At 38.0% G+C, this 25,621-nt stretch overlaps 2 protein-coding genes across 2 annotated transcripts; both read left to right on the top strand.

Annotated features, from left to right (window-relative positions):
• polr2g (RNA polymerase II subunit G) lies at window positions 1–3,442 on the top strand. Its single transcript, XM_053506079.1, has 8 exons — window positions 1–113; window positions 348–457; window positions 541–700; window positions 1,527–1,577; window positions 2,386–2,451; window positions 2,582–2,653; window positions 2,777–2,810; window positions 2,960–3,442. The coding sequence occupies exons 1-8, from the start codon at window positions 102–104 to the stop codon at window positions 2,971–2,973; spliced, it is 519 nt and encodes a 172-aa protein (XP_053362054.1). The 5' UTR covers window positions 1–101; the 3' UTR covers window positions 2,974–3,442.
• Window positions 3,443–8,456: 5,014 nt separating this feature from the next.
• Window positions 8,457–18,210, top strand: eef1g (eukaryotic translation elongation factor 1 gamma). The gene is made up of 10 exons (XM_053506231.1): window positions 8,457–8,528; window positions 9,265–9,423; window positions 9,525–9,588; window positions 10,455–10,597; window positions 10,704–10,847; window positions 14,402–14,531; window positions 16,685–16,904; window positions 17,060–17,232; window positions 17,517–17,641; window positions 17,923–18,210. The coding sequence occupies exons 1-10, from the start codon at window positions 8,517–8,519 to the stop codon at window positions 18,079–18,081; spliced, it is 1,329 nt and encodes a 442-aa protein (XP_053362206.1). The 5' UTR covers window positions 8,457–8,516; the 3' UTR covers window positions 18,082–18,210.
• Window positions 18,211–25,621: the final 7,411 nt, after the last annotated feature.

Below are 25,621 nucleotides of genomic sequence, written 5' to 3'. Positions count from 1 at the left end.
ATAGATTTCCGGTTTGATCAGAAACAGGGCACTAGGACGCCTATTATAGCTGCTCAAGAAACTTTAAACGGTGTAAACGGATCAGCATCACAGTTTAAGATATGTTTTATCACGTAAGTTGGTTATTTATTTATCTGAACATCAGCTGTTGATCTACGTGTTCACTTTTTTTTTTTTTTTAGCTTTGCTCGTTAAGTGGCTAATACTGTGGCTAAGTGGCTAATGCTTGTTCAGTCATGAGTGTCTGCTGTGCTCGTCTGTAGCGTTTTAGGATACGCTACAAATATTTGATTAAAGCAAAAAAATTAAATAATAATAATGTGATGTATTTCACATGTTTATTTTAGATCTCTCTGGAACATGAGATTCTCCTTCATCCTCGATATTTTGGCCCAAATCTGTTAAGCACTGTGAAACAGAAGTTGTTTACAGAGGTGGAAGGCACATGCACAGGAAAGTAAGTTCTGCCTTAGTTAGTAAAGCTCATTATCTCGTAATCTCGTGCATGTTACTAACCTGTGTCTCTCTTGCTGTTTGTAGATATGGTTTTGTCATTGCAGTGACTACAATTGATAATATCGGTGCGGGTGTCATACAGCCCGGCAGGGGGTTCGTGTTGTACCCCGTCAAATACAAGGCCATTGTGTTTCGGCCATTTAAAGGGGAGGTAGTGGATGCAGTGGTCACACAGGTTAACAAGGTACAGTTTTCATTTCTTATAAAGTTTCTTTTATCATACACTCTTTTCGTGTGCAAATTATACGCCACCTAAATCTGAATTCTTTGTTTGGTCAGAAAGCCTTTACTGTTAGTTGGAATAATGTGAATGATATAACAAGATTCACCAGTTTTACAAATATTTCACAATATGAAACATAATGCCTATTCTTCAGCCACTCAATACAGTGCCGGTCCCAAAGCCAGGGGTTGGGAGGGTTGCCTCAGGAATGGAGGTCCGGTTGTCCACTACAACCGGACCTCCCGGACCTCCCGGAGGTCTCCACCTTCAGGGTCTGGGTTCGATTCCTGCCACAGGTCTACGTGCATGGAGTTCGCATGTTCTCCCCATGCTTGGTGGGTTTCCACTGGGTGCTCTGATTTTCTCCCCGAGTTCAAAGACATGCAGATTAGGTTCATTGCCATTCCCCAGTTGTTTGTAGTAAGTGTTTGTGCGCCTTGTTTTGGATTGGTACCTCATCCAGGTTGTACCCTGCTTAGTGTCCAAAGTCTCCTATATAGGCTCCAGGCCCACCGTGACCCTGTTTACTGGATAAACCGGTAAAGACAAGGATTATTTTAAGGTCACTGGTAGTCTTTGTGAATTGAATTTGATTTAATTAAGTCAGCACTGTTGTATGTGCCATTATAGGGAAATATCATCAAAATGTTGTTTATTTTACTAGACCGTTTTACACACAATGCATTGCAGCACTTTTGTTTTTTTAGCATACATCTACCATTTTTAATGTTTTGCATTTTTTCCCTTTGTTACTGTTGTCATTTGTTGTTATTTTCTTTATTAACAGGTTGGACTATTTACAGAAATTGGCCCAATGTCCTGCTTTATTTCACGCCATGTAAGCTGAAAACTTTATTACTGATAAGAGTGTTTTGAAATGGTGTCTTTAATTGAGGCTTGTAGAGTCACTTCAGTGCTGAACTGTACATAATTCATATATGAACATGATCATAACAGCCCACAAAGATTCTCTTTGCCCGCACACCTTAAACAGGCCCATAAGCTTGAGGATCATGATGGTTTTTGTTGACTGTCCCCATTTCTGTACACTAAAAAAAAACAATGATATAATGATATTTATTAGAGCAGAAATACAGCCACTGAATAAAAAATAAACTCTTATAATATGGAAACAAGTTGTGTTTGAAGCAATTAGTTGCGGTGTAAAAATGTTGGCTGTTAGATAAACAGCCTTTTCTTAAAAGTATATTGTTCTTGGCCTCCTCAAATGTCAAAATGTGTCAAATGTATCCTTAATGTAAAATTAATTTGCACTATATACACACAAGTATAACTATAAAAGCATATTTTGGAAAAGTACATTGCTAAAATATCTATATCTTCTGTAAGATGTATTTGATGTTGAAGTTAAATAAAGTAAAACATTGTTTTCAGTAACAGCTTTAACAAGGGTATGGTGAATAGAGCGACTGTCCCAGGACCGGTGCCCATAAGGCATCAAAGTACTTCTGGTCATAACAGGGCACCAAGTGTACTGCAAAATATTCACAGCATGTATTATTTAAAATGGGTAGTGTTGTTGGTTGACATTGTTTTTAGGAACTACAGCTGTTGTGTTAGAAAGTGTCTTTTTAGTATTTGTTAATGGTTTATTATATTGTATTTTGTTCTCTTTTTTTGTTTAGTCTATTCCCTCAGAAATGGAATTTGATCCAAACTCCAATCCTCCCTGCTACAAGACAGTGGATGAGGTAAAGTGCTCTCTAGAGCTAAATCATATGCTGTTTTAATTAAGTGCTCTCTATAATTTAAATCATCCATTGTTTTAATTATGTACACCACCTTTTAAAGATGTAATTCTTTTATGGTCCTCCTTTATAGGACATTGTAATCCAACAGGATGACGAAATACGATTGAAAATTGTTGGTACTCGAGTAGACAAGAATGATATTGTAAGTTGATGCTTTATTATTATTTTTGTAAATTCTAGCTGTATTAAAATCATTGGTTAACATTTTCTCATTTTCAAGTAGTCTCTACTAATTTAGCTATCCTCACTTTTTTTTTTATTATAGTTTGCCATTGGATCACTTATGGACGATTATCTTGGTAAGTATGTAGGTTTGATGCATTATCCTTATAACCTTGTTATTCTTATCTAAAGTCACAAAAAAATTCTATAACTGAACCATGTATAAACTTAGATTTTTTTTTGTAATGACACTAATTTGTTTTGTTTTGTGTGTATGTTTTTTCAGGTCTTGTTAGTTGATGTGTCTTCCAAAGACCAGTCGGCTTACAATATGTCTGTACATGTATATATATTTTTTTCTCCTGCACTAGTTTTTAAGCAGGGTAGATCTAACGTAGATATTTTTATTACTGTTTTCCTACAGGGCATGTTTAAACATTATTTAAGCTGGACCCTTAAACAAAATGGGGAAAATCTAAGTAAAGGAGTCTTTTAATGACATTTGAGATCAGTACATTCATCCTCAGCTTGGTTGTCGTGTGTATGTATGTGTGTGTAATAAGCCACATTTTGCAGAAAGCTAAAGTTGCTTATATGCTATATACACAAGGTCATTATCTTTAATTGAAGTACCTGTATGCATCTTACTCTTGTGCTATACCAGCTAAATTGGCACACTTGTTAATTGCATTTACTGTGGATCTTTTTTTTAAAGCTAGAATACATGATTGATTGTATATACTTTTTATAAAAAGTCCTGTGAACCTAACTATTTACGTGTCATGATTTGCATTTTGCATATTTAAACTAAATGGATAAGGATCACATTTCTGAAAATGTTTATTCAGGTGAACAAAAACCTGCGATTGATGTTTGTCAGTGGTGTCCACAGTTTGTAATTCATCAAAAATTAAACACAACCACTATGCTACAGTTGAATAAGCTATGTTTGAACAGTAATCTCAGCAAACTGTGCTAGACACTGGTCCTCCAGCACTGAAGTTGGACAGCCCTGATAATCATTTGGAAAAGACAACAAGGATTATTTTGACAACTTTTGTACTTCATCTGAGTTAACAGTATTGGCAACTTTTATAGTCTATTAGTCTACAATCATTTAAAAACTCATTTGAAAACTTTAATTTAAAGTTGTCATTAATCATCACATTTTGTAAGGTCAACGTAAATTTGGCAGCAATATCATCACCTGCAGACTGTAATATTGAAATGACAGTGGAAGATAATTTGCCTTCCTACCCTAACATATACACCGGCCATTAAAACCACCAAGGTTTTAGGTTTTTGCTGCCAGGGTGGTTCTGGCACCCCAGAAACTCTGGGGGTGTGCTTTGGTTTCTGGCACTGGGAAATTAGCAGCAGTTCATTTGGGTGTCGTGGATTGACAGGTGTGCCCTCTCTGGAACAGGCTAATTTGTCTGTGGGATCAGGCTGGCAAGGCCAGGCTTTGGTCCCCATGGATGTAGACTGGCCTTGGGTTCCCATGATCCTGTCACAATATTATTCAATTCATCTGGCAGTGGTGTTAATGTTATGGCTAATTGGTGTTTGTGGGGCATTTAAAAAATGGTATTCTATGGTATTAGGTTACTGGCACCTGTTGCTGTGGTCATTTCATCAGCCCCCTCTATCCAATCCATTACTCCAAAATGATAATCAAAAGCCCACCACATATTTGGGTGGTATGTTTTATCTGTAAAGCAGATATGCAATTCCATAGTAGTGGGTGTGTGGCACCGCATGGGCGCACTTAATGTCAGTGCTGAAATAATTTAAATAGTACATACCTATGAGCAGGAAAACAGATTAAATGCAGCTTTACAGGGTGAGACAAAAGTCTCCATACAGGAAATGAACATAATTAAGCAATTATGTGCTCAACACCAGTGCTAACACAATTTCATCATGAGGGAAACAGAGAATTTATTTTATGTTTACAAAGAAATCCTGCAGAGGATATTTCGTAAATAATGTTAAATTTTCTGGGAAAAACATAAACTTATCCATATACACATGTATGGAGACTTTTAAAAAACGCATTGTAGTTTTAAAATCCTGGTGGAACTTTTGCCTCATTTAAGTTGAAAACCATAAATTGTTACTAGGTATGAGCCATAATCTCTAACCTCACACATATAACAAGAATAATGTAGTTTTTATGAGATAAGTACAAAATTAGTCAGAAAACAGTAAAAGTTTTTCCTTAGCTGCTGCGAACCTTGAGATTATGCATAAATTTGCTGAATAGGTTAAATGCATTAGAAAAAGCACTCAAATAAAAGGCACTCTGACGTGTTTTTTCTGCGACCTATCTCCACTTTATGACATCCCTGACATCCATGCTACAACTGGGTCACAACAGTCAATCTGTATCATATCAGAGTAGCCTGGAGAGGACAGTGGTCTCATTTGACATAAAAAAAAGAATCCTGGCATTTTTCAGTGCCACACCTCAGCAATCCTGCTGTGATACCAATATAAACATTCTGTTATGAATCCTAGGAATAGTATCTGCTTAGTGAAGCCAGTGCTAACAACACTGCATGCAAAACTTGCTACTTAAATGACTGGTGCTTAAATTGCTCCAATGCACTTGACAATATTGTTCTTGAAAGAATAATTCCAAAACAGCTGACCTTCGTGTCTTAAACTAAGTTGTTGTTACTTAATGTAAAGTTTTTAAAGTTGCGTAGTAGAAAAAGCGAGTTGCTCAATCTGTCCGCTGTGCTTCAGTAAGCTTGGCTGGCGCCAGGAGAGACTCAGTCAAACACACACACACACACACATGTTGTCTGTCAGAAAGGTCTCTGTTTATTAACAGCAAAGTTGGGTTTTTATATGTCTGACCAAACGCCTGTGTCATCGACATATGTTACTACAAAGAACATGAACCATTGTAAATGTCCTGGTGAGATCCTAAAGAATCAAAGGAGAGAAAAATAGAGAGGTGTCCGTCCAGAGACGGATCACAAGATGTTGGCTTGAGTTAGGGGGAGGGGGGGAAGGAGACAGAGGGAGATAGAGAGAGAGACATATAGAGAGATATGAAAGTGAGCGTGGGAGCGTTCACATCTTTAAGAACAGATGCAAGAGGAGACAGGGAGATAGCAGCAGGAAAGATTTAACACGTTAATATCACGTTAAAAGTGTCAGGTGTGTTGTGCGATAAAAGAGTATCAGCGAGAATGAAAGGAAAGGTGTACAGGACAGTGGTGAGACCAGCGATGCTCTACGGCTTAGAGACAGTGGCGCTGAAGAAAAGACAGGAGGCAGAGTTGGAGGTAGCAGAGCTGACAATGTTGAGGTTCTCTTTGGGAGTGACAAGGATGGATAGGATTAAGAATGAGTTTATCAGAGGGACAACCCACGTTAGATGTTTTGGAGATAAAGTCAGAGAGGCCAGATTGAGGTGGTTTGGGCATGTTCAGAGGAGAGATGGTGAATATATCGGTAGAAGGATGCTGAGGTTGGAACTGCCAGGCAGGAGGTCTAGAGGAAGACCTAAGAGGAGATTTATGGATGCAGTGAGAGAGGACATGAAGTTAGTTGGTGTGAGAGAAGGGGATGCAGAGGATAGGGTTAGATGGAGGCAGATGATTCGCTGTGGCGACCCCTGAAAGGGAACAGCCGAAAGACAAAGAAGATCAGATCTATAAGGAAGAGAGCAAGAGAGTAGAAATAACTCCTTTATATATAAAATATTTCTAACACTTAATTACATGATGTCACATGTGTTAGTTCATAGTTTGTTCAAGAACGGAGAAAAATATATCTAACTCATGTCCAAACTTTTGACTGGTACTGTATCTGTGAATGGTTGAACCACACCAGAAACCTGTTTCAGGGGAGTGTCCTTCAACCTAGGATCCTGGAGATGGAGGATGTGAATGTCCTGCTGGCCCTAACATTTGCAAGTTGTTAAACAAAGGTGATGAAGTTGGTTGTGATACAGGCATTACCTCTGAGGAAGACATGCAACTGTTCCTGACTGAAATCACAGACAGAGGGGGATTTGTTTGTTCCCTTTGTTAAATCCCAATTTTACATTCTTTGTGCAGTAACATGCTGCTCAATCTGCTACCTAACTCATATGATATGACAATCGACAGTTTTGTGGATGTATATATTAAATGTTAGATTTCTTGAAAACTGCATATGTAAATTTTTATGTAGACTTCCAATGAATGGCAATGGGAATGAGAAAAAAAAAGCAATAACATACTAATCTATTAGTCTTAGCTACTGTATACAGTTTATATTTACATTTTTAAGTAAGTTTATTTAATAAAATATGTCACTATCTGAAGTGAAGCAACCGATATTTCGCCTTTAAAAAAAAAAAAAAAAAAAGATAGAGTTCCCATGGCTGGGATAAACCCAGGGTGGCTGCTTACATATCGGCACTGCTACCCACTGCACCATCCCACTGCTAAATCTTGACGAAAAAGATAACTGGACACGCCTCCTAGGATTACGTCCATATTTATTCTTTATTCTGTTTTGTTTTGGTGTTAAAAGAAAAGAAGGGAGGAATCTTGATAATCCATGGCTCATGTATGTAAATGTGTGACATAAATGCCAAGGTTGAATACTATCATCCAATAAAAGCTTACTAACTGTAAGTAATGTTGTCTAGACACATCTATCTATATGCTGCCTTACTTCTTCAAATGCTGAACACAGCACTAAAGTATGATACAGAAATATATCTAAAATAGGCCTACTGAGAGCCACGCTCCTCAATGTACCTTGGGAAGTTCCTTGAGCTTTCCCACTCGTTGCATTGGGAAAACAACTTAAAATTTTGCTTACGGAGACTTTTGAGACACAATAAGGATTTATAATATGATAAAAAAACATATTATCTTTCCAACTCCTTATGGAGTAATAAAACCTGTAGCCTGAATTTAAACAAATATATACCTTTCAGCACATGTCTGCTAGTCTGACCTGTTTTGTTTAACTGGCAAATGCAAATGGTAAGCGTATCAAGGTCTGGCGGACATTCATCCACTCATTGTCTATACCGCTTTATCCTGTATACAGGGTCACAGAGGACCTAGAGACTATCCCAAGAGACTAAGGGTATGATGCGGAGTGCAACCATACACACACTCACACGCTCATTCCCACAGTACAGGCAATTTGGGAACACCAATGAACCTAATCTGCATGTCTTTGGACTTTGGGAGAAAACTGGAGCACCTGGATGAAAATCACCTAGCGCAAGGAGAACATGCAAACTCCTTGCACACAGACCCTGACCTGGGAATCAAACCCAGACACTGTAGGTGCAAGTCGATGGTGCTAACCACTACACTGCCATGTCTGGTGGACTCAGCAAGAAATCATTTGTCTTTTTTATACATCTTAAAGCTTTAAAACAATCCGGACACTCTTCTTAAACCTAACATACACTGTGAAAAAAAACGTGATGTTTTCTTTATAACTTAAAGTAGTAACCACCATAAGTGGTTATTACTGTAGGTTGTTACATGGCAGATGGTGTGTGGTATCTCAAAGGGCTGCTGTATAATCTGTAACCTCACACCTTATAAAATAAATAAATCATGTAGTTTCTAATAAAGAGTCCATATATGATATGTACATAAATGATTGTTTATTCATAAATGGCTAATTTGCTAACTAAAGAAAATAACATGCACCACAGTACGCTACAATGAGTAGCAAAAAAAAAACAGATAAGTGCTGTCACTCAAATAAAAGGCACTTCAGCCGGCATTTCTGACGTATTAATTCTGCGACCTACCTCGCCTTTACGACGTCATCACGCGCCTCCGCTCCTTCTTTCTCTCTTCCTGAAGATGGCGGCAGGGGTGAGTAAGATGGAAGAAACCCTGTTTTTCGTGCTATCGTTAAGCCTGCGCTGACAATCTCACTATTATCACGTCCATCCTCACACATGTTAAGTGTATTGTCTTAAAATTATTTATTGTTAGCTGTATTCAAGCCCCAGCGCAGTTTATTTTATTACAGAACGCTCCCTGTGGCCTCAGTAGTATGTGTTATGAATGACGGGAGCACCACCGAGGCTCTCCGTTTGTGCCACGTTACACCGGGACGCGCACGGTCCGCTTATTTACTGCGGATATAGTCTAAATGATGAGACTTTGTTCTCCGTTTATACATTATATTTAATGTATTGCTGTAGCAGTACACCTTTTTCTATTAGATGACAGCCTGTTTAAGGTTTAGAGCCTAGTTGGATAACGTTAGCTGTGTCCCAACTAGATGCTTTTACCCCATTGATGTAAATTCCTCATTTGTGAATGGGACAGATGCTTTTTGCTTCGTTTTCACCATATATGTAATAGGGACAAATCTGGCTTTAAATAAATGCCTTTTTAAAAATTTTTTTAGTAATGTACTTGTTCTGGTAATATTTTAAACTGAGTAATGCATAGCTAACAAAAAGCTCTTTTTCAACAGCTGGAAAAACAGGCTTATATTTGAGTCATTTAAATACCATATACACAATATTGAGCTTGTTTTAGTTTTTATCATAGCTCAGTTTGTTCATATTTAATATGGTTTTTACATACTGCTGTCCAGACTCTCTACACGTACCCTGAGAACTGGAGGGCTTTCAAGGCCCAGATTGCAGCCCAGTACAGTGGGGCTCGCCTGAAGGTGGCAAGCTCCCCCCCTGCCTTCACCTTTGGGCAGACGAACCGCTCCCCTGCTTTCCTCAGCAACTTTCCCTCGGGCAAGGTTTGGCACATGCTCAGTTCTTTACTTGTACAAATTTTATATACGGCTATAATTTTAAATCGTCTTCCTTACTTACCTTTTCTGTTTGATTTTGTCTTTAGGTTCCGGCTTACCAGGGTGATGATGGTTTCTGTCTGTCTGAGAGCAACGCCATTGCTTATTACTGTAAGCATTATCTTGCTCTTAGAATGGTGATCAGCATGGAGATTGTCACTGCTTTTCTAATGTCTTTCAATAAAAGCAGTCCTACCATATGTTTAGCAGCCCTTTGTTAGCTTGAAGCAGTAGCAGGTGTGGCTTACCAGTAACTTAATTTCTACTTATACAGCAGTTAGTTCAGACCGGAGTATGTGTCTAATTGGACGAGGTCAACTCCACGAGAGGCAATAATGGACGATAACATCAATGGGATGTTTAATTATATGCATAATTTCAAATCCCAGGTGTTCATTCTTTATTTTACTAACTATAATCTGTTGGTAGTATCATGGAAACGGTAATGTAATGCTGCTTTGGTAGATATCAGCATGGCTGCGTTGCCTAAAACAGTCATGCTATGTCCAGCAGTACAGCACACCCTTTGTGATATTACCTTAGTAAGGGTAATCTCTCTATAACCAGTACAGCACTTGTCTATTACCCTGAATTAAATTTACTTTTTCCACTCAATGAACAATCACTGACAATAGGTGGTTTTACGAATTGCTTTTACCTGTCTGAAACAACACAATAGCAACAATCGCCTCATTGCTTTTTAGATGTATATTTTTGAGAACTATGAAGTCGTCCTCTCCCCCGGTTTCTGCCAGCTTACTTTCCCAGCATTAGTTGCTGCTTTTTATTCCTTTAATTATGGTTTTTGGATAACTAGACTCTAGGACTGGGAATAACCCTGGAAATTCCACCTGCCCAGTGTGCCAGTCTGCTCATCACTTCTTTGCATGGTGTAAATGTTGTTGTTCTAAGATATTGCTGATTACCCAGGCTCTGGATATTGTTTTGATGTTTTTTCATCTCTACTTGTCTCGTAGTGAGCAATGATGCCCTTCGTGGCAGCACCCCTCAAGCCAGTGCCCAAGTGCTGCAGTGGGTCAGCTTTGCTGACTCCGAGATCATCCCACCAGCCAGTGCTTGGGTCTTTCCAACTCTGGGCATCATGCAGTTCAACAAACAGGTCTGTAGTTTGTTGTCTTGTATTTGGAATTGGATAAAATTCTATTCTGGCTCTCCCCCATTTATTGGTAAATAGGTGAGGTAATATTCTTTCCCTGGCTCTCTAGGCCACTGAACAGGCTAAAGAGGAGGTGAAGCGTGTGCTTACTGTTCTGAACCAGCACTTAAACACTCGCACTTTTCTGGTTGGTGAAAGAGTTAGTCTGGCTGACATCACTGTGGTGTGCTCTCTACTCTGGCTCTACAAGCAGGTAAGTTTCATAAATGTTTTTTTTTAAGGTTACTTGCATTTGTAGTTTGCAAATGTAGGATGTTTCTTCATTTGCTGTTGCTCAATGTAGTTTTTCTAGCACTCCCTGATATCTGTACTCTGAGGGTGTTCCAAGAACACTTGACCCCAAAGTCTGGTTCTTTTCTCGATCAGATAGAACGCAATCGTTCTGCGCTTAGAAACCATTCCCGCACCTGCTTGAAGTAGTGGTCACGGGCACTGTATGACATTCTCGGGTACCCAAGTACTGAGAATGAGACATGATTGCTTTTTAGACACAACATGCTCAAGGTCTCCTCCAAAATCTGTGCGCACATAGCATGTGTTGCTCTCATTTTCTAACCTACCTCATGAGAGTGCTACTCTTGATGTTTTTCCAAAATATCAATGTTGGGCATTGCGTGAGGCAATACTTCATTCTCTTCTCTTGTTACTCATGGCTCATCGTGCTGTATCATGCAAAGAAATATGCAACTCCACCTGGAAATGGATTTGGGGGTGGGAAAGCAAATAATAGTTTTTGGCCATAGTACAAATCAATTGTACCTAATGTGAAAACGCACTAATTAAAAATAGATTTCTCACTTCCCCGCTGGCCAGTGTTCAAGCTATTTGTCACTAATTTTATGGCTGTGATTGTTTAAAATCGACAGTTATAGAAACTAATAAGATTTGGAAGTGATTATGGATGCAAACAGTGGAAATGGACACTGCTGTTAATAGTCCTGATCACAGTCTGTTAAAGGCAGAACGGTTGCATCCTAATTTTGTACAGAGATTGACTGGGAGCTGTTGCTGTTGTACCTTTTAAGGCAGCAGCAGTAAAGGTGAAACAAGGCTGCATGGGACTGGTTTCTGGCATTGAGAGACCTGTCTGCAACCCACCACACAAAGTTGAATTGGTTTTTATTTTTTTTATGGAATCTTCAGGCGCTTACAAAAATCTGTGCAATTTAACAGGATGCCCACCATTTCTTCGTACTACATCTATGTACAGGATTGTTTGTGTTTTGATTTATTTTTATTGTTGGCAAAGGAATGAGTGAGTAGTTATGGACCCCAGATGAATAGAGGATGTTGCTCGTGGAATCATCCCCAAACCCTTATTCGTTTGCCTGTAGACTAGTGATGGGAAGTTTTAATCATTTTATTGACCAAGTTCTTTAAATCTCGTTCATCAAAATAAACAAATCTTTTTTTGAGTCATTTAGTTCATTTTGTTCTTTTAATTAGAAATAAAACGAAATGTTGCATTTTCAATAAAAAATGTCCAGTAATGAAAATATTACAATGCAACTAAGGACATGTTATAATAAACAGAATGAGAGGCTGACCTCTCATATCTTTCAGTCTTTGTTCGTTCTTTTGAATCTATTGCACTGCATAGCATCTATGGGAGTCATGTAACAAAAGAACGAACGACTCTGAGTAGAAGAGTCATTGAGAAAAAACCGCTTAATTCTGTTTTCTGTACATAACGTACGGAGGGTTTGCGCTGATTTTTGCGCCCAGTAGAAAATGAATGAATCACTCTCCGAGACTACTCGTTCTTATGAGTGACGTTAAAGAGTCGTTCATGAACGACCAATCACTATCGTGGACACATGTTAGCCTTCATATTTGCTCACACTCACTTACCAATTCTCATTCACTTTTTGGGTTCACATAGATTATTTTATTAAGAAAGGGTAGTTGTGCTGACTTAGCTAAATGGTTACAGTCTAGAGTGGTATTGAACCAAAAAAAGCACAGCACATCAGCACTATTTTTTTTATGATGCTGGTGCCAAATTGATACTTTATAAAAAGGAAAAAAAAAGACGAAATGCTGGATGATATTAAAGAATGTATTTATATTAATTATAATAGTAATTTATACTAAACATAACAAATTGACATACTACCTAACATAACTACCATTTAACAACAATAACAGTAAAGTTATTGGTTTTCTTGGTATGCTACAAACCAGCTTTAAATTTTAGCAGAAATTCTTTTGCAAAAATATGACCATATTTGCCCTATCTGGCAATTTTGGAATTTTAGGCTTTGGCCATTTTCATTTCAGCATAATGAGCTGAGCAATCACTACCTGCTGCCGTCAGAGCAAGTGTAATTACTTTGTGCATCGGATGGTTTCTTTAAAAGCAAGTGCTTAAAATCAATAAGAAACCAATATGCACACTTGGGTTACTACAAACATTAGCTGCATTTAGTTTAAAAGTTTTCAAAGTCGTTTACACGTGCAGGAAAATGTATTTTTCAAAGTTGTTTTGATTCGGTTCTAGTACATACCGGTTATATAGGTGCAATATTCGCACTGGATTTCAGCGCCCATCCCTATTTTAAGGTTATGTTTTTAAGACATAACCACAGTATGAATTTTATTGAAAGGACACTATGAATTTGCTTACTTTAGAGTGGACAGAGAAACAAGTGCATGTTTACAGTTTCTCCTGATAAATCCCTCTGAATCTAATCTCAAATGCTGGTGCTCATGACCTGGGTTACTGTGAACGTTCCTACAGAGATTAGTCATCTGCATTGCAGTAAAATCGAATGTACGTATTGCAGTGTGAGGATACAGTATGCATTCAGGATTTATTTCACTTTTATGGAGCTTATATTAATGATGCACATTTATAAATAAGTGATTACACATATGCTTACTGTGCTTAATAAAACCCAGGGGTAGTCTTAGCAAGTATAGAAAGCTGCTGAAAGCATTGTTGCGAACAATTTGTGAATAAAACCCAACAAATTTTATGATTTAGACTATTATACTCTATTAATTAAACTTTTTCTAGGTACAGTATCTTGAAAGAGATTTTAGAGAAGGTTTAGAAAAGTAGCAAAATTTATGCCTGTATCGATATCAAAAGAGAAATCTTGGTAATGTGACAACACAAGTCTGCAGTCATTAAAGTGAACGTGAGCAAAGCTGAAATTTTGCATATTTTATCCGTACCAGTTGTGGATTTTTCTATGCTTTTTTTAAATTTTTTTTATTATTATTTTATTTTTAAATTTGGCTGTTTCTCATTTTTGTTGGGGAAATTAGTTTGATTTGGTTATTGAACACTTATTTTAAAATCATTTACTCATTTAAAATTATTACTCACGTGTGTGTGGGGGGGGGCATCCAATGGCTAACGTTCAGAGTATTTTTGTGAAAATACAGTGTTGTGTATGTTATGTCAGCTGTGAGCTTAGGAGTGAACAGACATTGAATAAACAAAATTATCATTCCAACAAATGTTTGTGACTTTTTGTGCAGTGTTGACTGCTGTTTCTGCTCAGCATCTGTTACTCTGTATAAAGATTGCTTGCCAGCTTTCCATACCCAAGAGGCTAGGACAGCTGTAAAGCCCTGTGCTGCCTTTACCTGCCAGTTCACCTTCAGAATATGTTCAGACTGACTTTGCTAATTAAAACTTTCCTTAGATCTGATTTGTAACTGTGGGAAGATTCCCCCCTCCCCCCCACACAGCTTTCTGGGAAAAACAAATAATGCGGTCGTACTTCTTGTTCTTAGGTTCTGGAGCCTGCCTTCCGTCAGCCCTACCCTAACGTCAATCGCTGGTTTGTGACTTGCATCAACCAGCCCCAGTTTAAAGCAGTTCTTGGAGAGGTCAAACTCTGTGAGAAGATGGCTCAGTTTGATGGTAAGAGATGCTGTCCCTTATGTCTGGTCTTGGTTGACCATGTTCCTAGCTTAACTTTTACTGGAAATTTTTTATCCAGTTCAATAAATGTACAGTGCAGACAAAGTTTTCAAGCTTTTTTTTTTTGCAAGTTTTACACATTTTCTGTTCCACAGTTTTCTTAAAATGGATTAAAATCCACTTTTCTTTTAATCACTCAACACATAAATACTTGCCGATGGAAACGGGCGTTTAGAGTATTTGGTCAATCTATAATGAAAGACTGAATATCCTATTTATGTAAGTGTTCAGATCTTTGGTTATGGCAGTTGATCTCTGAAGGATTTTACCATCAGTGGTCCTTGAGATTTTGAACAACTAACAGTCGTTTCAGATCTGCACGACCCCAGCCATACCTGGTAATCAGGAATGTTGGGCCTTGGTCAGAGCTATTAACTAAACTCAATGGTTATAAATGAGCTCCAGAGTTCCCTTGTGCTGCTGGAAGATGAGAGCTTTCCAGAAGGACAGCCACCACTCCGAGAGTCATGGGACGGCTTGCTGCCTTAAAAAAACAAACACAAAAACCTGAATGACTGAGACCATAAACACAATCCTCTGGTCTGATGACAAAAACTTAACTATTTGAAGTCAGGAAATCAGGCACTGTTCTGCAACACCTAAAACCAGCCCTACAGTCCCAATGCAGTATCATGCTGTAAGAATGCTTTTCTGTGATTGGGAGACTAGTCCACATAGAGGGGGAAATAAATGCAGAAAGAAAACAATGAGTGTCCCGAGTAAAAACCTTCTCCAGAGTGCTCAGGATCTTGGGTTAAGGCAGCAGTTTACATATCAGAAAGAAATTGACTTGAAGCACATCGCCATGTAATCACAGGAGTGTCTTCAGAACAACTCTGGACTTTCAGAGTCTGTTCTGAACCCAATAGAGCAACTCTGACATGAATGACCGTTCCCATCCATCTTAGTGGACTGAACATTTCTGCCAAGTACAATGGAAGAAACTTCTAAAAGAAAAGTGTGCCAAGCTTGTAGCATCATTCACAAGCAGACTTATGGCTTTTATTGCTGCCAAAGGTGCTTGAAAGAGTTATTGACGTCCCTCTTGGTTTTTGTCGTGATACACAAGATGGATTCAAGCCACTTTTGGTCCTGAATCAGTCACCTACCAATTTTATAATCAAACAGAATTTACTGTCTGCTCTGCACACAGAGTCCCTTCTCACAGTGCACGATTAATCACCTGAACCACCAGTGATCTGGCTCCTGGATAATGGAGTGGATTTCTAAAATGTCCACAATTTTGGTTGGCCCTTTTGCAGATTGAACAGGTCTACAGGGTGATTTTCCACAGCAGGCACCCACATTGACGCGTGCAGCATGTATATTCAATTAAAACTGCAGAAATACAGCCCATACTACCCTGCATCTTCTAAACCTCTCTTTACTCCATGTATGCTGTCCCCCATACCCCCTACCCTTTTGGATGGTTCCCAAAGGGGGGAAAAAAGAGAGTAATTAAATATAATTAAGTTATTCTGCTTTTTCTCTTATTTTTGGCAAAACTTTGAGGATGCAGGTTTCCTGTTTTTTCCATTGACATTTTAGCAAAATTTTGTTGTGTGGGTTTATTTTAATGGCAGTGTTTCTTCTCCCTTTTGAAATGGTGAATAAATATATCTATAACAAGTGTAATCTGATTACATCTTGCACGTAATAATGAATATAAAAATTAAAAAAAAGATAAAAAATGCTGTTTGTGCTCCTGCCTACAGCTTGGTAGAGTTTGTTGCATTTTATACTGGAATTTAGAGAGGCCACAAGACATGCAACTAATTATTTGATTAGTTAAATGATTGCTGAATGATTTTTTTAGCACTTATTTTTAGCACTAGATTTTGCATTAATTTGTGTTGCATGACAAACACAAGTACATGACAGCCGGGAGAAAAGTCCAATTGTAGTGAGGAAACAATGCTTGATTATTCCTCTTTCCCAAATGTTCACTAAACTATTGTATTCATTCCAAAATACGATCATGTAATTAGTCTCTTTTACACATTTCAGTTTAGTTGACACAGTAAACTAAACACACAAGTTTCACAAAACCTGGAGAATTGTACTCAATTTCTGGATCTGTTTTGTTCCGGTAGCCAAGAAGTTTGCTGAGCACCAGCCCAAGAAGGAGACTCCAGCCAAGAAGGAGAAAGCTGGCAAGGAGGCTAATAAGCAGCAGCCCCAGCAGCAGGAGAAAAAGGAAAAGAAAAAGGAGGAGAAAAAACCTGCCCCTCCAGCTGAGGAGATGGATGAGTGTGAAGCTGCACTTGCATCTGAACCAAAAACCAAGGACCCATTTGCTCACCTTGCGAAGAGGTAAATGATGTTAACACTTTCTGGTTACGTTAAATCCCTAGTTTGAACTTTACCAGAAAAAAAAAAAATTTTTAACTCTGCATTACACTAATATAACTGTATGATGGTATAATTCAGGTTTAAGTCTGACCCATTCTATATGAATTTACCCCCAGCTCATTTGTGTTGGATGAGTTCAAGAGAAAGTACTCTAATGAGGACACACTGACCGTGGCTATCCCTCACTTCTGGGAAAACTTTGATCGTGAGGGCTACTCTATCTGGTATGGTGAATACCGCTTTCCAGAGGAGCTGACCATGACCTTCATGAGCTGCAATCTTATCACAGGTACAAGCAGTGCATGCTGAAAGCAACCTTGTGTAGCTTGGAATGTTTCTGGTTTATCAAGTCACTACAAAGTACAGGTGGATCCCACCAATTGGTATTGTAAAACTGGGACTGACAAACCTGTTTGCCGCTGCCTTTGTGCCTAGTAAATAATGCCAGCATTTTCAAAATCCCAGATAGGGCAGAGCATGAGTATTGATACTGTGATCAACAATGTACATTTCACATGGAGGAATGTTGGGGATGCACTGTACCACGTGTTAACCTTGTTTGTTCTGTTGTAGGAATGTTCCAGCGTCTCGATAAACTGCGCAAGAATGCTTTCGCAAGCGTCATACTGTTTGGCACGAACAACGACAGTTCCATCTCTGGCATTTGGGTTTTCAGAGGCCAAGATCTAGCTTTCACTGTAGGTCACTTCACTTTTTCTGTTCTTAGTTTTGGGAGTAGAAGCAGATTGCTTAATCCCCAGTGATGCTGCTTGCAATCAGAAGGCTTTTGGTTATATTTGATTTTTTTTTTTCTTCTTTTTTGTATTCATTTTTTAATAACAAATAGGTTTACCATTTACTATTATTGCTTTTTAATTACTGCTGAATAAATTGGTCCAGGTCCTTGTTTTTGTCTTTATAAATGTGTGCAATTGTTTGCCAAGAAATGTCCTTGTTTACAGTTCTTGTATTGTTTCAGCTGTCTGAAGACTGGCAGATTGACTACGAGTCCTATAACTGGCGTAAGCTGGATGTGGACAGCGAGGAGTGCAAGACCATGGTGAAGGAATACTTTGCATGGGAGGGTGAATTCAAGCATGTAGGCAAACCTTTCAGTCAGGGCAAGATCTTCAAGTGAGCTGGGATGGCCATTGTAACCATCCACATCTGGATTTAAGGACATGAAAGAGGAACTGAAATGTCAAGTTGGAGGGCGTTGCATCCTTAAGTGTTAAATTGAGGAATAAAATAAAAATGCTTTTCACAATCCCACTTGGTTGAGTTTTTTTTTTAAAGTATATATAAAATCTGCTGAATTAAAATGGCTGTATTTTAATCAAACAAAGACTAAAAAATATCCAAGTGTGGCAGTAAAAAGAGTTGCGGGTATTGGGCTTTTCTAATTCATTTCATAAGGATAGAATAGAATGCTTATCACATCTCAGTATTGATTTGCTAAAAAAAAAAAGATATTTTAGTTATAGATATTTCAGATATTTTAATGCACCTTCAATGTGCATTTTAATTAACCGCAGGTAAATACAAAATATTATACACTTATTAATACATGTTTAAACAGCTTTTTAAAATCTGAAATAGTGACTGTTACAGTTTTGAAGCATTCTTGGCAGTGCACAAGAAAATATTCTAGTTTTTAAGCTGCTTCACTTTTGCTCCTCTGAGCTTTTCTCGTGCTTCCTGGCCAGAGAGGGATCACATTTGCGTCAATGCAGCTCAGCTTTCACCTTTAGCATGATTCTACTAGATCATCCCCTAATCCCTTTTTTAGATATAGACATAAGATAAATGTATAAATATTTTTGGTATGAAAAAGTTGTTGCTGTAATGCAGCAGAGGGCGCTCAAAGCTACAAATAGAAGGATGATTCTCTCACTCCTAAAATGGAGACCAGCTTCAAAGAACTAGAAGTTACTGAGGTGTTTTTAAAATGGAGTTCATACAAGGCTTTTAAAAACCAATAAGTGTCCACACTTTTTTTTTTTTTTTTTAATATTTTTTAAGAATATAAATCTTAATGATTTCTAAGGAGTCCACATGTAACTTTTGAAACAGGAAAGCTTTTTTCTTTTAAAGTAAATTGTCTTATGTCTCATTTAATGGTTTGAAAATAAGTGGAAAACAATACATTTTAATTAATATGTAGTGCATCATCTATAATGACAGTTATGCTTGAACATGGGTGTAAAAATCACTTTATAATTATGGACAATTAATAATGCACTATCAGGCTTTCTGATAACGGGTGGTGTTTGTGCAGTCAGAATGAGGGAGTAGTTTAAAGAGCATGTTGCAGCTTTTGCAAGTGGTAAGGGTGTTAAAGTAAAACCTTCGATAACTTATGACATTATACAGTGTGACCCTATATTCTGTTCATGATGGCCACCTTTAGATATGAAATGGTCTTATATAGTGTAATATTTCTTTATTTTTTTAAAGCATGCATTTAATTACCAGAATTTAAACTCCTTGGGTCCAATGACTTTACCTAATGTAGCTGCTTGTTCTTGGCCCTAAGGGTGTTTGGTCACACCTCCACTGAGATGTATTAACTGAAAGCACCTGCTTGCGGTGCTGAAAAGAGTTAATGCTTCCTGGTGTGGCACTGAGTAAACAAACATAGAACAAAAGCTGAGTTAAGCACCGAAGTTTGCCGCGTGTAACAGACGTTGAACCAATATAAATACTATAAACGTTCATAAGGCAGTTGGCTTGCCTGTTTACCCCTGAGCACAGGGTATGGTTTGCATATTGGCATGCCTGCTGACACACCCTGGAGTCACAAGTAAGCCTGCAAACTACAGAAACGAGTTGTAAAATGTAGATTTTTATATCACCCCCTTCAGCTTTATTTTATGTCTGTATGTCTTGAATTTGAGTTAATTTTTCTTTGTCAAATTGGTAACTTGGAGCAATTCAGCACCAATGATGTGTTCTTGCAAGCACAGGAGGTGTAAAAACTTGGGACTACCAGTATTGCTTTGGTTTGCACACGCAAACAGGTCCACATACACCAATCAGCCATAACACCAAAGTCACCTGCTTAACATTGTGAACATCCTATTGAGCTACCGAAACACATTTGGCTATTTGATGCATGGACTTCGCAAGATGGTATGCTATACAGTAGTATTTGGCACCAAGAAATTAGCAGCAGATCCTTCCAAGCCTTTTAAGTTGTGAGGTGGGACCTCCATGTAGTTCTCACTTGGACTCAGATCTGGGGAATCTGAAGGCCTCAAATCATCCCTAAACATTTTTGCAGTGTGGCAGTGCACAGTATCCTGTTTAAAAAGGTCACTGCCATTAGGAACTATTATTGTCATGAAGGGGTGTATGTGTTCTCAAACAATGACTAGGTATGTGTGAAAGTAACTTCCATGTGAACGCCAGGGCCCAAGGCTTCCAGAGTATCAGACTGTCTCTGCCAGCTTGCCTTCTTCCCATGGTGCATCCTGGTGATTCTTTCCCAGGTTAGTGAAGTACACTCACTAGTGGCCATCGACCTGGTGTAAAAGAGAAAAATGATTAATCAGACCATGCCTTGTTCTGTTGCTTTATAGTCCAATTTAGATGATCACATGCCTATAGGTAAGTAGGTAGATAGATACTTTATTGGTCCTGAAGAAAATTTCAGATTGATGGTGAACATGGGTCAGTATGGGTCCTCTCACAAGTCTGCATCTGCACAGCCCCAAATGAAGCAAACCGTGATGCACTGTTGTGTGATCTGACACCTTTCTATCATAGCCAGCATTAAATCGGTGAGCAATTTGTACACAAGTCCTGTGAAATCAGACCAGATGGGCTAGCCTTTGGTGTCCATGACCCAGTCAACAGTTTACTGGTTGGTCTTCTTTGAACTATTTTTGTTAGGTATATCCACACAAGACCTGTATCTTTTGGAGAAGGTTTGACCCAGCCATCTTTCCATCACAATTTGACACTTATTAAAGCTGGTCAGATTTTTGTTCTTGACCATTGTTCCCTGTTTCTAAAACTTAAAGGATTGGTTGTTTACTTGTAGTCTAATCTATTTATTTTATTACATACACTAAACCGGCCTGTGATTTTGTAAGCTTAGTCCTACAATTAGGGCTGTTCAGTGACGGAACAAGTCTCCTATACGTCAAGGTTAATCTTATGATGGAGTTCAAAATTTCTATAATTCTTTTTCAGGATAATTTTACTGAGGTTTATTAAGGCACCAATTTTAATTGCAGCAACAAAGGCGAGTCTATTCGAATAACCAGTCTTAAACAAATATTACAGCAATTCATTAAGCAGTGTAAGTCGGTCTTAATCCTGCACCTGTAATCACAAATGGTCACAGTTCTGTGTTTTCAGCAGGTAGTGTGTTGCACAACCCTGCGGTGTGTCGGGAGGGGCCTGATGTCATCAATAGCACTATAGCAAACTTTTTTTAAATGTAGCTTAAACATAATTTTAACTGTTCGTAAGGATGCAGACTGAAACACCGATATCTTGATTGATTCATTTGAAGCAGGGATCATTGTTGAGGTTGGTAGTAGTTTAAAGGTTAAAGGTCTTCATGAATTCACACTACTTTGCAATAGTCCATGTGGCAGAGTCTGTGGCAAGCCTAATCCTTGAGCAAGTTTTGACTTGGGGGTTTTCCACACCAAAATAATTCATTTTGCCTTGGAACTCTTCAGGGTGGGTTAAGATGATTATGGAATAAAAAGAATGTGTCCATGGGAGTTATGTAGAGTTTATTAAAATTGGCACCATCTTTTTTTTTTAAAGCTAATTTTCTTATATGCATTGAAAATTTCTGCTGCCCATTTAATAAGGTGCTGCCCAGGTGATAAGATGTGTTTTTTTTTTCCTCATTTAATTCTTTGGAGTCTTGGCACAAAAGGAAAATGCACATTTTTAAATTAGTTTATCTTGAAAAAATAGATTTGTGTTTATACTGGAATAAAAGACAATTTTCAATGCAAAATCACAAGGAAAATAGTTATGGATATCCCTCTGCCCAAATCCCGCCAGCCCATCTGCACTTATTTTTTTTCAAATGCAGTGATGCAGTAAATATATAGCTACCCATCTCAGCAGCTTTAGCACTTCCATCATGTTATTGTTGGACCTTCAGCTTCTCCCATCAAGAGATCAACTGATTACCCTTAAATTGATTAACAATTACATGCAGCAAACATTGTGGCTTAAGTTTATGGGAAAACAAATGTGTATTCTATCAACCCTTCAGCAGAAGCCTAATCAGTATCAACATCTACCTTGTTTGATGTGACTACATCTATCAACCAAGAGAAACTATATTAGCCTCCTATCCTTTTAGTAATCCAAAATTTTGTTCACTGTACACTGAATAGTGTATGTGTGCACAAATCCTATAAGAAAATTCATAATGGTACGTTATAGATGGTGTATTTTAGTATTTGCACATTTAGTAGTTGTTTTATGGATTTTATTTTTTCCCATGGCAGAAAAAAAAAATTCAACCTTTATTTACAACCTGCCAACATTTGTCAAAGAGTTTCCTGTTAGCGGAGATGCCCTGATCAACTGCTTCTGTCACTTATTAGGTGAAGGTTAGCAAATCAGCAAACAGCTGGCCTGGCTTTTGGTTATTGTTCTAAAGATGTCTGAGACACATCTGATTAACCAATTAAACAGGTGAAGTGAAGTGTGTCTTCTTATAGGTAGGAACAAAAACCTGCAGCCACCCTTTGGGGACAATATTGGATGCCACTTTATTAGGTAGAGCTGGCTTTGACAACAAGTACCAATATTCTGTATATCACCTGCAGATGAGTGCAAGGTTGCCGCAGGTTTTTAATTTACCCAAATAAAAGCCACACTTGTCTACTTGTTTGGTCCGTGTCTTTAGATTAGATTTATTTGATGTGCACAGGCTTTCTTGAAATAAAAACCTACAGAATAGATTGGGTGCTTCTAGGTTAGTGTTATGAACCAGCATTTATTACAATGTTTCCAAATGCTCCATAGATTTCTAACAGTTTATTAGAAAATTTGATTATTTAAGGAACCTCCTTTTTCCATATACATTTACAAGCTAGAACAAAAGCTACAAATATGATAAAGTCAGTAGTGTGTGGATTTTTATTTAAGAATTTTAGGCCAAGGGTCATTAAGTTGTTTGACTCTGAGGTTACACTGAGCTTCAGGGGAGGGTGGAAACCTGTGAACAGCAAGGTAAAACAAAAAAAGAAAAAGGGAAGTAAGTGATGGAACATTTGCCAAAAAAACTTCTTTGCTCTTGGAAATCTGGTCATGGTTTTGTCTCGACTTCCTCTGTATTTGTTCAGTCACTTCAGGAGTTAAACGGCTCATGAGAAAAAAAAAAGCTTCATGGCTTGTTTTTGAGCTATTTGCCAGCAGCAACTATGCAGAGTCTTGTATTGCTCACCTCTGTTCCCATATTTGCCAAACATGCGCGCGCACACACACGCACACGTACACACAAGCCCAACCAGCTCCCTTCTGCCTTCTTGGCTGCTTAAGGTTCTCCCCGCCCCATCTCTTTCCCCACACATACTGCCTGTTCAAGATCTGCTGGTCTGCAACAACCTGGTGCTATGAAGTATTACACTGATTAAGCATGACAAAAGCTGTCTAAATTATACATTTACTTTTAATATGTGTCATGTGAGTGCACACGTGTGGTATGCATCTTTCTGGCACATCTAAAAAGAGAAAGAGGTCATGGTCAGCTCCAGAACCGAGTGCCTAATTTGAGTACGAAGAGAACAACTTTATGTATACAATGTAGTTGAGTTACACTTTTACATGCCATGAAGGGTGAGGCAGATATTTCATCCTTCTCGATTTTACTATGCTCCAACATACTTTAAAAAATAGCAGATATGAGAGAATCTTTGTTTTTGTTGAAGTGCGAGACAGGAAAAAAGGAGAGACTACATAGTATATCATCACTGGAAGTACTTTGCACTGTGTTGTTCTGATATTGGGATTTTCCCCTAAGAGTCAGTCACCATGCTGTTCTGCCAGGAAAAAATAACAAGCCTTGTTTGGAATCAGGTTAAGGAAAACGGCTTTGGAAACAAAAAAAGTCTCTAACGGTCCTATTTAGAATCGGATGTAAGCCACCTAATCCTATATACAGCCGTTAAATTGCTATTGCATACATTCCTCTGGTGTGAATATTAAAATTGTGAACCGTGCTATGAAGTCATGTTTGCATAAGCATTTAAACAAGGCAGAAAAGTGCCTTTAGGAAATATTTCAAAATCCGAGCAGAAAGGGTTGAAGGTCAGAGTGCTGAAGGGAAGTATTTGGAAGGCGTGTCAACTTGAATTGTTCTTTGCTATCTAGCAAATATGGAGTTTTTAAACACGTTGTCTTTTGTTTTAAGTGTTATCTTTAAGCATGGTAAGTGCTATGTTGCTTACCCCTAATTTATTTTTTCTGGGTGATTTTTCAGTGTGGGTATTAGAGGGAAGAGAGAAAACAGACAGCCCCTGCATGTTCAGACTTGAGACCCCATACATAACTCTGTAGGCTCGGGTTACCAAAGGGGGAGGTGTCGTGCAAGAGTATGCGGTCCCGTCCAGAATACTTCTAAAATACTCCAGACAAGAATGGAAGTCAATGCATTCATAGAAATATGAATCCCTTTAATATATTTTTTTAATAAATACAATACATTTATTTAAAAGCTATTTTTGTTGTTAAAAATACCACCCCAGAGAACACATTAGGTCAAACATGATATTATTTGTAAGCCTACCTGTTGTTGAGGTACTGCGATTTAAATGCTACTCATTCAAATGACCAGTTTAAAGATCTCAGCGATGCATAATGGATCACTGGGGGTTTCACACCTTACAAGGATAATATAATATGATTTATTTATATTAGAATATTAGAATAAATTTAAAATTAAAAATGGCATGCACAATGTACAATAAAAATTGTATTGCAATGCACTTACACTACCATTCTTGCAAATAATTTAAATACTATAGGCTCCCGATTACAAGTGTGCACCATACACACACATTGTCCACCTTATCATTCATGATTAACCCTCTCATTTATGGTCAAGTGGCAACAAATCCATCAGAATTTAACTACAGCATGTGCCAGTACTTTGGTGGTATGAAAGCCCAGCATGTCAAAAAGGTAATGCTCAGGTTAATCAGCAAATATCTGTATTAGAGGATATATGAACATTGTTAGATTTTTGTTTATGGTAGCGTGGTCACGTACTGTGGGATATCTAAGAGACATTTACTTTAGTACTTTAATAATTTGTAATACGTAACCAAAGTAGGAATAGAAAAAAAATCTAATGTACGAAACAGTATTTTATTAATGATTTTCCATTCAAGGCCTAAGGCATAAATGGATTCAGTTACGTCATGTCTTTGCCAAATTGAAACGGTCACAATCCAAAAATGTCCTTTCTATGTGTGGAAATTCCTGTTTCTATATAACTCACAAAAAAGGTGATTTTCTCCTTTCTTTCATGTTGTGTCTACAATGAGGTGCGGTCCAAAAGCTGAGCATGCAGTATGTTCTGAGCTTGTGATATTGTTTACTTTCTACATTGTTGCTTCAAGAAGTGGTTAGGCAAGTTGCTGCCCAAGGTTATGTTACTTGAAGGATATGGCCTACGGACCTTCAAACATGTA

This window comes from Clarias gariepinus, chromosome 10 (genome assembly GCF_024256425.1).
Source record: "Clarias gariepinus isolate MV-2021 ecotype Netherlands chromosome 10, CGAR_prim_01v2, whole genome shotgun sequence".
NCBI lineage: Eukaryota > Metazoa > Chordata > Actinopteri > Siluriformes > Clariidae > Clarias > Clarias gariepinus.
Note: the sequence above shows the minus strand (reverse complement) of the source record. Positions and strands in the feature narration are given on the sequence as shown.